The sequence below is a fragment of the Vulpes lagopus genome, chromosome 18 (assembly GCF_018345385.1).
Source record: "Vulpes lagopus strain Blue_001 chromosome 18, ASM1834538v1, whole genome shotgun sequence".
Lineage (NCBI taxonomy): Eukaryota > Metazoa > Chordata > Mammalia > Carnivora > Canidae > Vulpes > Vulpes lagopus.
The window spans coordinates 34971890-34984043 of NC_054841.1; the positions used below are offsets into that span (position 1 = coordinate 34971890).

Genomic DNA, 12154 nt, shown 5'->3' on the forward strand with positions numbered 1-12154 from the left:
TTTCCTGCCAAAGGCCTATATGACCTGCTCTTTTCTCTTTGTAATCCTCTGCCTCCACTCATCCACTCATCAGAATACCAGTTCCAAAATGGGAGGGTGTTTGTCGGTCTTGCCTCACTTTTTTCCACATCTGGAATAACACTTTGCAAAAAAGCAATCCCTTAAGAAGTTCCAAATCTAAGATACCATCAGTTGGAAGACTAAGAAAGAAAGATGCTGCTTCCTATTTGCTGTAAAATACCATTGATTGAAAAACGTGTTACAATACCAGAAATTTTAATATGTGAAAAAAAATGCATCTGAGAACTGATGAAATAGTTTTTCATTGATTCTTGTTCTTGAGTTCTTTGCACATTTTAAACAAGCTTAAAAAAAAAATCTCCAGGGACGCCTAGGTGGTTCAGTGATTGAGTGTCTGCCTTTGGCTCAGGACGTGATCCCAGGTTCCTGGGATCGAGTCCTACATCAGGCTCCCTGAGAGGAACCTGCTTCTCCTTCTGCCTATGTCTCGGCCTCTCTGTGTGTGTCTCTCATGAATAAATAAAATCTTTAAAAAAAATCTCCAATTCTTATGGGTCTTCTTCCTACTCTTGGGAGTCTATACTCAGAAATTATTTCACTTTTTTTCCAGGAGGAGTCCCTCATGCTCTGTGTGGTTACAGTGCTGGCCTTGTCCTGAGCCTTGTGGGTTTCTCCTAATGCTGGAAAGCTTGGGGGAAAAATCCCTAACCTGGGAGCTTTTTCAGAATGAGGATCATGGGAATCTAGATCTCACACCAGCATGTGGTTCATTTTTCTGTGGATGATTCTTTTTCCACTGACAGCCTTGGGAGGACAGAGTTCTTGTCACTTTCTGGACTGGTGGACTGAGTGCTTCTCTGCCTCATTTCTCAGCTTAGGCCATGCTCCTGGGGCATCAGCTTTATTTAGCACCCACTTCCAGCCTCCCAGTTAGCATAAGCCCAAGGAATGATTCTAGTCTGTTAAACCTAAGCCAGCTTTGACAGGAGGTTTACAGGTGTAGTACAGTCCTTCCAAGTTCTTTCTCTTTTATGTCACAACACACCCAGCTGCAAGTCACTATATCCATAATATTCAAATAAACAGTCTGTTTTTAGAAATTATCAAGTGTATTTTTCTTTTCTTATATCTTCCTTGGTTTTCCCTAAGTCCCAGGGAAGATCAGAACACCCTTTGTAAGTTATAGATATTCCTGAGTGCTTGAGACTTTAATTTTTACAGTTAGTGTAATGGGATGGAAATAATCATTCACTTAAGAAAAATGCAGTAAGCATCATGCATGCCCATGGCAAATATCATGCTGGGCGTGAGAGAAATAACAGCTAATGAGATGTGCTCCTTGCCCTTGAATAGGTAAGAGTTTAGTGAGAGTTTTATTTGAATAAATTTGCATATTTAAATGTTTCCACTTTTCATGTAACTTCTTTGGAAGAGTTTATACTCCACCCAAGGTTATGAAGAAGATCTGACTGACTGGCAGTAATTTAGTTTCATGGGTTTTCCTTTTGTCTTTCACACAGCTGACCAAGAGGAGGAAGCTCACCCTGAATACAAATTTGGAAATGAACTTTCTGCTGATGACTTGGGTCACAAGGAGGCTGTTGCAAATAGTGTCAAGAAGGTCAGAGGCTTGGTGCCCCTCTTTTTCATGACTGTCAAGAAGAGGTAGCAGCTATTAGTAGTGAAATTTTTAAAATGTGACATCCACAAGAAAATAAAGTAGCCTATAATTGCCCTTCTACACTGGGTGACCAGGATCAATATCTTAATGCAAGATATGTACGATATTGTTAGGACATTGAGTTGCTCATTAGCCATGCCCAGTGTTGACCACCACCTATTTAGTATCCTTTAAGTAATATCATTTATTGCATTATAATTGATGAACAGGGAGACAACAACAACAGCCTGGTGACAAAGGTTAACATGTTGAAGTCATTAGCAAAATGGCCTACCTGAGCATCCCAAGCAAGCCCCTCATTAGAAAACCAGTCCTACAAGTTAGATATCTCCTCTCCCTCCTAATGTAGAATAAACATGAAAGTATTTCCATCCATCTGACTATTCATCCATGAAAAATAATTGTTATATACCTGCTAGGGGCTAGGCATAGTCTAGGCCATAACAACCCAGAAAGGTCAAAACACGATTGGTTTCTGCTCTCATGGAGCTTATAGTCTGATGGGAGTTTATTTTTTTTAATAATAAATTTATTTTTTATTGGTGTTCAATTTGCCAACATACAGAATAACACCCAGTGCTCATCCCGTCAAGTGCCCCCCTCAGTGCCCGTCACCCATTCACCCCCACCCCTCGCCTTCCTCCCCTTCCACCACCCCTAGTTCATTTCCCAGAGTTAGGAGTCTTCATGTACTGTCTCCCTTTCTGTTATTTCCTACCCATTTCTTCTCCCTTCCCTTCTATTCCCTTTCACTATTATTTATATTCCCCAAATGAATGAGACCATATAATGTTTTGTCCTTCTCCGATGGGAGTTTATCAGAAGGGAATAGGAAACAGACAACAAACCATTGATTATGTAATTACAATTTGTGATAAGTACTATCATGAAACTAAAAATGAGTGCTAAAATAGAGAGTAGCAAGGTTGGGGGAATAGGGAAACCAGAACCACAAAGGTAAAGAGGAACCAGCCTTGCACAGAAGTAGAGGAAGGGCCCCAGTTTTCTGATAAGACAATTGAGACACTAAATAGAGTGGATCCAGTGAGGGGCAGAGGGGAACAAGATGAGATCATACAAGCCAGTAGGAACTAGATGAGGCAAGATTCGGGGAGCTACTATGAGAAACTCAAATGGTAATTTAAATAGAATCTGAAGCCCCTGAAAATGTTTAAAGAGGGCAGTGCAGCCTGATAGGAGTTCTTCAGAAACCACTACAGTTACTGTATGGAGACTAGTTAGAAGGGAGAAAGAGTGGACACAGGAAGAGGAGGTAGACCAGGCTGTTGCACTCAGCCAGACCCCTAAGGCTTAAACCAGACAGTAGAGACAGGACTGAGTGGATACAAGGTCTACTGAGGAAAAAAAAACTTGCTGATGGACTGAATGTGGGCAATGAGGGGGAGAGAGGAAGCAAGATGACTCTCTGAGTCTGAGGAGCAGGGTGGACACTGGGGAAGACTTAAAGAGAAAGAACTCAGTGTTTCAAGTGGGGCGAGATCTTGGAGGTCTGTGAGACACTCCAGGGGCAGTGCCACCTAGGTGCCTGTAGCATTGATCCCGGTGCTGTGTTCCATTTCCTGCCTGTGTTACCTCAGGTAAGTTACCAAAGTTCCCAGCTCCTGGGTTTTCTCAGCTGCAAAATGAAGATGATAACACCTATTTCATTGGCCTGTTGTGAAGAGTTGATGGGTTTAGGGCATGTAAAGAGCTTCCAGTGGTGCGTAGCACGCAGTCATTCCCATGAAGGCATTCATTATTGCCGCTATATTATCATTTTCATCTTCACCATTGTTCTTAGCATTGTCAACTCCTATATCTAGAACTAGTGAAGAGGTGTGGCTGGAGGGAGAACTGGGAGTTCAGGAGATAGGATTTGAAGCCATGGAAATAAATGAGATGATCCATGGGAAGAGGCAGAGAAGATAAGCCAGAGAAGAAAAGTAAGGTATGGCCTGAGAAGTAGGAGGGAAATCAATGAGATCAAGAAAGCCAAGAGAACAGAGAAAGGTAAGAAGAGAAGAGAGAGGAGGTTTTCTTCCCCTCCAGATTAATTGAAATATAATTGACACATAACATTGTGTAAGTTAAAAGTGTACATGTGATGAGTTGATACCTGTATGCACTTTGAAATGATTATCACAATAAGGTTAGTGAACATATCTATCACTTCACATTATTGTGTGTGTGTGTGGTAAGAACATTTAAGATCTGTTCTCTTAGTAACTTTCAAATATACAAGAAAGGACAGCCTGGGCGGCTCAACGGTTTAGCGCCTGCCTTTAGCCCAGGGTGTGATCCTGGAGACCCGGTATCGAGTCCCACGTCGGGCTCCCTACATGGAGCCTGCTTCTCCCTCTGCCTGTGTCTCTGCCTCCCTCTCTCTGTGTCTCTCATGAGTAAATAAACAAAATCTTTAAAAATATATATATACAAGAAAATGTTGTTAACTATAGCCACCATGCTGTTTGTTAGATCCGCAGAACAAACTACTCTTGTAACTAGAATTTTGTCCCCTTTGACCGACATCTCCTCATTTCTTCCACCTCCTAGCCTCTGGTAAAGTAGTTGGTTTTTGACTACTGTTGATTAATTCATTACAAAGACTCAAAGTATCTATTTAATATGGAGTCATTGGTGACCTTGAAAAGAGAAGGTTTTTATTTTAAATTAATTAATTAATTTAATAATAAATTTATTTTTTATTGGTGTTCAATTTGCCAACATACAGAATAACACCCAGTGCTCATCCCGTCAAGTGCCCCCCTCGGTGCCCGTCACCCATTCACCCCCACCCCCCACCCTCCTCCCCTTCCACCACCCCTAGTTCGTTTCCCAGAGTTAGGAGTCTTCATGTTCTGTCTCCCTTTCTGATATTTCCTACCCATTTCTTCTCCCTTCCCTTCTATTCCCTTTCACTATTATTTATATTCCCCAAATGAATGAGAACATATAATGTTTGTTTGCCAACATAGTATATAACACCTAGTGCTCATCACATTATGTGCCCTCCTTACTGCCCATTACCCAGTTACCCATCCCCCCACCTACCTCCCCTTCTGCACCCATTTGTTTCCCAGAATTAGGAGTCTCTCATGGTTTGTCTTCCTCTCTAATTTTTCCCTATTCAGTTTCCCCTCCTTTCTTTATGGTACCTTTCACTACTGAAAAGAGAAGTTTCAATGATGTGGTGGACGCCACTGAAGCAGATGTGAATAAGTAGAGACTATACTTTTTGAGAAGTTTTGCTGTAAAGGGAAGTGAGGTACAGGCTGGTGGCTAACAGCAACCTGAGGAGTCAAGGGAGTGTTATTTGCAGAACGAATGAATCTGGAATGTGTTTGCAAACTCTTGGAAATGGTGCCATAGAAAGAGAGAGATTAGTCTTGCAAGAGAGAGAAGGAATATAACTGCCTTTGAGTTCCCTGAGAAGGTGAGGGTAGATGGTATCATGGTGATGTGAAGGTGTGGTCTTTGATGGGAGCAGGGTTATTTAATCATTGAAGACGGTGGGTGAAAATGCAGGTAGGTGCTTATTTGGTAGTAGGAAAATGGGAAAGTGTTTAAAGAGCAAAAAGTCAAAGGAACATTTTGATTACACCCTCCCTCTTCTGATAGGGAGTATTGCCACTACTTTGAGATTCTTAGATGCCTACTAAGACTCAGTACCTACCTAGATGGTACTTTAACCACATAAAGCCTTTATCAGTACCCACACAAGTGTTGAATTAACCATTCGTACTTGCTGCCCTTTACATATCAGGAGAAATTGCCACATCAAATTATTTCCTAAACTCCATGACTAAATAATTTAGCTAATATAAGGAAACCTCTAAATAGACAAATACTACAAACAAAGGAGGGAAATACTATTAAGATTTGTTTTTCTAGTATGTAAAACAGGCTGTTGTATCTTTCCAGTACTTATTTTGCAGATGGCTTTATGTCATCAATAGTTTTCCAGCTTCACAAATAAATAGAATAATAAGCTTACATATGTTTATTTAAATATTTACATATGTATGACTAGTAAATTTGGAATTTTGCCCTTTAGAGAAGTAAACAAATAATTATCTTTCTTTAATTTAGGCGTCGGATGACCTTGAACATGAAATCAACAAAAAGGTAAGAAAATAATTTCCTTGTGCAATTTTTTTATTACAAAATACTGTATGTGGCCCTCTAATATTGAACAGTTTGTACTAAATATGGTCAACTCTATCTCCCACTCCCTGCCTCATGCCATGGAATGTCAGGGTTACTGTTTATAATATTTAGATGCTTAATGCATCTAACTATGACAGTTTTCAAAAGAAAGAATTATTCACAGTGATGAAATGATTAATTCCTGATAAAAATCACAAAACTAGGGCAGGTGAATAGGATGATTTTCCTCAAAACAAGTGTTTAGTGCAGTCAGGCACTTAGTTGGCATTAGAGATTTCATTCCTATAGGAGCACATAATCATCAACACATTGAATTTGAAATTAAAAGTGACCTACTAGGTCATCAGATGTTCTAGCATACTAGAAAGATGATCTTGTTTCTGACTACACTGGCATTTTATTTTATTTTATTTTATTTTATTTTATTAAAGATTTTATTTATTTATTAGAGACACACAGAGAGAGACAGACGGACAGACAGACAGGCAGAGGGAGAAGCAGGCTCCATGCAGGGAGCCCGATGTGGGACTCAATCCCCGGTCTCCAGGATCATGCCCTGGGCCGAAGGTGGCGCTAAACCGCTAAGCCACCGGGACTGCCCTACACTGGCATTTTATAGGATCATTGGTTAATTTTGCACTGCATACATTCTAGGACTTTTATTTGATGTTAATAGATACCGACTTTATTATAAGTAAAGTTACATTTTTAGTTTCTTTTGTCCTCTTGGACATTCTTCATGATACCACGGTGGTTTGTTTTATTGAGTAAATGTGAACGGTTTATTACAATAGCAAGACTGGTGGCAATCACAGAAATTTGCCTTGTAATTTGATTCCCATACTTCAGAGCTTCAGAACATTATGTCTGGCTGTCTGTGGGGCCCTATCTTATTTGGAGTGAGACCCTATATTCTTACTGTCTAAATAGTAAGTTTGGAATAGTAATGGTAAGTCTGATCTCAATCCCTCCCATGATGTTCATGAACTTCTCTTCTAGAATTTCATAAAGTATTGAGGTCAACAAAGCAGACATTGATGTTTAGTCCCTGCTATGTATTAACTAAGTAACTGTGACTACATTGTTTTAATCCTCAAGGCCCCAGTCAGTGGGTGGAACTCTAATCCTTACTCCACCTGGTTACTGGCAGTAATGAAGTGGTGCATCCCGGAATTCAGCATGTAATGCCCTATATGTAGTCCTGGTGTTACTAACACCCGAGAAAGGACTCAGACATGGCCTCTGCCCTTATTTGGGTGGACGGGACATATAAAGGAATGATTAAAAATAAAAATAAATTATATTATCTGATTGTTTATCTCAGGTTTCTTTTTTATTGGTGGAGTCAGCTTGATGATTTAGAATGCTCAGATTGTTAAGTCATCAGATAAGGCAGTCTGACCATTTTTTTAACTAACGAATTGATTCATATGGACTAAGCAGTTCATCCGCCTATATCAGTCTATGCAGGAAGTCATGCCATAAAATGGAAAAACAACTTCCATGTGAATCAGAATCCCCTGGAAGGCTTGTTAAAGCATAAGTTCCTGGACCTCATCCTCAGAGTTTTCCGATGAAGTAAGTCTTCATCGGGTTTTCAAAGCTCTCAGCAAAATGTTGATTGTTTTTGAAAGTATTATTTTTGTTGTTTATTTTGTTCTGATTTACCAAGAAATAAACCGAAATAATTTGTTTTCTATTTTCCTTTTTGTAAAATAATGCAATTTTGACATATCCTATATAGGGGGTTAGCAGATTGGTTTCAGAATAAGCTTTTTAAAAATGTACCATAAACTACTTACATATGTGGCTTAAATTCTAGACCTATATTAAGCAAAGTGTGGTCCCCAGACCAGCCACATCATTAGCACTTAGGAGCTAATGGAAATGGAAATACTTGGGCCTCACCTCAGACTCACTTCATCGGAAATGCTGATGATGAAGTACAGGAATTTATGTTTGACCAAGCCCTCCAGGGGATTCTGATACACATGGAAGCTGTTTTTCCACCTTATGCCACAATTTGTGAAATTATAAATGATAATACCTGCTATATATATTTCATAGATTGCTGCGAACTTCCATTTACTTTTTTGACTGTTTTAAAATCCTCTGGAAATCTTTTTAAAAAAATGTAAGACTAGCCTTATATTTTATTATTATCTCCTTTTCTATTATTAGGGGCTATGATAGACATGAACTTCTTTTTTCCTTTATGTAGACTCCATGCCCGATGTGGGGCTCAAGTAATGACCCTCTGAGATCAAGAGTCACATGCTCTACTGACTGAGCTAGGCACACACCCCAGACATGAACTTCTAAAATTATCTTGTAGCACAATTGAGAAAGAAAAGGTCTTTATCTTTCTATTTGTATGCAAAGATCATCTTTAGTGAGGATGTCTGTAGCATGTATCTGTCCCACTGAGGTCCTCAACGTGCATATTCCTTTCATTGTGCTTGTAGGGCCTGGTTACTGTAGAAGATGAGCAGGCATGGATGGCATCATATAAGTATGTAGGTGCTACCACTAATATCCATCCATATTTGTCTACAATGATCAACTATGCACAGCCTGTAAAGTTTCAAGGTTTCCATGTGGCTGAAGGTAACACCAAAGGTTAAATTCTATTGCCTTTTTAGTCTGCTTTTATTATGCTGATGAGCTGTAATCTGACTTCTCACCATTTTTCTTGGCATTGGGGCAGCTCTCCCTCACCCTTTTTTAGTGTCGCAGACCATACATGTAGTCTCGTGTCCTTGGCATGCAGTGACATTCCCTTGTCATTCCCTTCATCATCCACAAGGTGGCTCTGAGATACTGTGGATTTCGTAGCACTAGGAGAGCTTGGTATTGCTTCTTGCATTTGGTGTATTTTCATAAGACATCTTTTCATCAAAAACAGCCCTCCAAAACTGTACTGCAGTATTTTTAAACTTTCATAATCATTTTTGGGCTGGAGAAGCCATCATCGTCATCAAGTGTACATATTTCAGGGGTGGCTGTGTGAGACATTACACATAATTTGTTTAATGACTCCAAATTTAATCCATCACTATTTAAGTCAGCTGTCCTATCCACAAAATGTTAATGAAAGTAGGAGATACTGATAAGATAATGAAACATCTGCCTCCAAAACCTTGTGATTCAGGATGTGATTATGTTTATTGCTTGTCTTTCCTCGAGGTTGGATGGGAGCATTTCTGAGTGCATCTTTATTTTTCTTTACAGAGCGCAATATTCATTATAACATGTCTTCTTTTAATGAGTCCGTTGGTCTAGGCTACTTGAAGACACATGCAATTGAATTTGTGAAGTATCCTTATGTAGTAAATGGAATGAATGGCAGGTGCATGTTGGGGTTGGCAAAAGTCTCTAAAACAGATAAATGGCTGCTAGATCGTTGTGGTTGTAGTGCTAATAAAATAGTATGTGTGAAAGACCACAGCAACTGAAAATCTGCACAAATGTGAATTGTTTTTATAGTCTACACAGTGAACTGTGGTTTTTCTCCCAAGCATCACTTAAAAATGTGAAATTTATTTATGTTATCTGTGTGTCATTATTGGTCTACTTTATGTTTATTTATTGCTTCTGGAATACTCTTTTTTTTCTGTTCTCCTTAATAAGTTACACAGTTATAACAAACGGCAAATGAGTCGCATTTACCCCAAGGGAGGCCGGGTTGATTCCAGTAATTACATGCCTCAAATTTTCTGGAATGCTGGCTGCCAGATGGTTTCGCTGAACTATCAAACCCCAGGTACGAACTGATGTCCAGTGACCTCAAATTCCAAGAGAACACTTTGACAGGATGGTGCCAAACAGTTGCCATCAGTTGGCTGTGGGCATTTTTTAAAGGAAGCAGACATATGGCAAAACAATGTGATGTTGGATTTATGTAATGGTGAGATATGAAAAACCAGAAATAGAGCCATAAAAAGGGTAGAAGACAAAATATTTTGATTTAAATTGAATTTCCTTTCATAAATACCACAGCTAATCTGCCAAACATTGTCCCCTTTTCCACAATATTTCTAATTTTTCTTCTTCTTTGGAGCATACTTATCTTCATTTCCAGAGACCAAATTAAATGAGAAAAATTTGAGTATCTCTGTACAGTAACTATGACTCATTTCTCCTTTAGAAAGTACCCTTCCCACTGTTAACATTCAGCAGATATCAATAATGCAGTGGCATGTCACCATAAAGGTACAGAATATGCTAGAGCAGACTCCACTAAGACAGTGTGTAAGGATTTATATATTCGTAGAGCCACTAATCTGTAACTTTGTCCTCCAAAGTGTATTCAAAGGCAAGTTTCCAATATATTATATTTTTCCCTTCCCTGGAAGGAGAGAAGTAAATTTTTTAAATGCATAAACAATTTTTTAAGCTTTTAAAGTCTGTTAAGAGCTTAGGATTACAACTTTAAGATTAGAGATTTTTAAAAAATTACTAGGTTTCTAGTTGTTTACCTAAAAGAGGTAAGAAGTATTCATGTGCTGTGGTTAATTCCATAGCCTGGTCCTTAAAAATGGTAAAACAAAGCAAAACAAAAACCTTTTATTGTTCAGTCCTTTGCTATATGAGGGCATACCTCCTATCTTTCCTGATTTGGGAACATTTTTCTTCTCTAGTCTATCCACCCTGCTTTGAGAGTTTCTCTCCACCTTGTTCCCTATTATTTGGACTGATTAAAAGGTCTTTTGACTTCCATCCCTTTGCCATGAATGTGGTCTTGACTGTGCTTCCCTCCCCTTGGTGGCACCTTCTCAGGGACTAGAAGCTGGAGTCCATTGTCTACACAGCATCTCCATTAGTCCTTGCTATACTAAACTATGACCAGGTACCGGCACAATCCCATAGTGTTTCTATCAGAGACCAAATACAAGAGTATTGCTAATTTTACTTTAAAAAAAAAAAAAGAGAGAGAGAGAGAGAGAGAGAGAGGGTTCAACTTGTATTTGTATTTCCAGTTGTCAGTGAGTCCATTATATGGGTTAAATGATTCTAAACCAGTTCATTCACTAGGTCAGCTTATGTTTTTTTCTGTAATGTTAGGATCAATCACAACATGTTGAAGAAGGAAAAAAATCCATCAGCTTTTTCTTTTTCTTTTTTTTTTTTTTTTGTAAATGAGAAAAGAGAAGATTGTGTCCACTTGCTAGAGAAAAATCATAAGCATGCCCTGCCAGTGTAGTCTCCACTAGAAGAATTCTCCCTAAGTCTAAAAGTAGGAGCAAGCTACTAATTTTATTTTATTTAGTGTTTTTAATCACGTTTGTACTCCTATGACCCTACTGGATATCCCTAGCCTACCCTTAATCTGTGATCATAAGGTGCATTCTTCCCAGTTGAACATCTATACTCAACACTAATTGAACAATCATTTGACTCCTATATTGAATCCAATTTTTAAAGCAATTCTAAGCATCTCTATGAAAATATATTTTATGTTTAACTTAAACACAACATGATTTCAACAGGGAAGAAAGTTGTGTGCTCTCAACAGACCCAGAAGTACCCTGTAATGTTAAAAAGGACCTTTTGGCCTCGGATCAGTATCTGATTTCCATTGTTTAAAATCACCCATCATGGTTTTCTTTGTCCAGGAAGATGAGATGCTAAATTATTTTTGTCTCTTGACAGATTTAGCGATGCAATTGAATCAGGGAAAATTTGAGTATAATGGATCATGTGGGTGAGTAATGTGATTTAAACTGTTGTCGTCTTGTTCCTGAACTCCATACTACAGCTATATTGAAACTGTGTCATTTTTAATTAGGGGCTGCTCAATTTAAGCTGAGTTTGAGGGATGGGATAGAAATAATTGAAATCCCTAGATAGATTATATTTGCAAGTATATATTCTTCATCTGCCCAGTTTACTAAGCAGATTTTTTAAAAAAAATCAGCCACAAGTTAAGCAGTTTATAATACACACTCTAAAGTTTAATTCTCTGGCTTTAAATTTAAGAGTGGAAGTTTGTATAGGTATGATAGATAATGATTCCTGCTCATTTGGACACTAACTGGAAACATAGATATTAAATATATGTTATTTTGCCTAAGAAATAGAGGAAGGAAGTTGATTTAACATATAATGAAGTTGTGGGTGTCGATTTGAACTTAATACACCTAGGAAGAAAACTTTGTCCTGTCTTGATTCTTTTGCATGTCTTGTAAATAGCAGTTATCAAGAAATAATGCTCTGAATATTGTTCTAGTTTACTTAACTGGCATTCTTTAAAATATGTGAACCAAGGAGTGAAATAGGAAATGT

The 12154-nt window shown here is 38.5% G+C and overlaps 1 protein-coding gene across 14 annotated transcripts in view; it reads left to right on the forward strand.

Annotated features, from left to right (window-relative positions):
* Positions 1–12154, forward strand: part of PLCB4 (phospholipase C beta 4) — a 417242-nt gene that overhangs the window by 344517 nt on the left and 60571 nt on the right. For all 14 annotated transcript variants that reach the window (XM_041733173.1, XM_041733165.1, XM_041733160.1 and 11 more), the window contains 6 exons: positions 1542–1642; positions 5792–5827; positions 8335–8476; positions 9101–9185; positions 9508–9632; positions 11522–11573. In XM_041733173.1, the coding sequence (XP_041589107.1) occupies positions 1542–1642; positions 5792–5827; positions 8335–8476; positions 9101–9185; positions 9508–9632; positions 11522–11573 (541 nt within the window). The remainder of the gene's footprint in view (positions 1–1541; positions 1643–5791; positions 5828–8334; positions 8477–9100; positions 9186–9507; positions 9633–11521; positions 11574–12154) is intronic.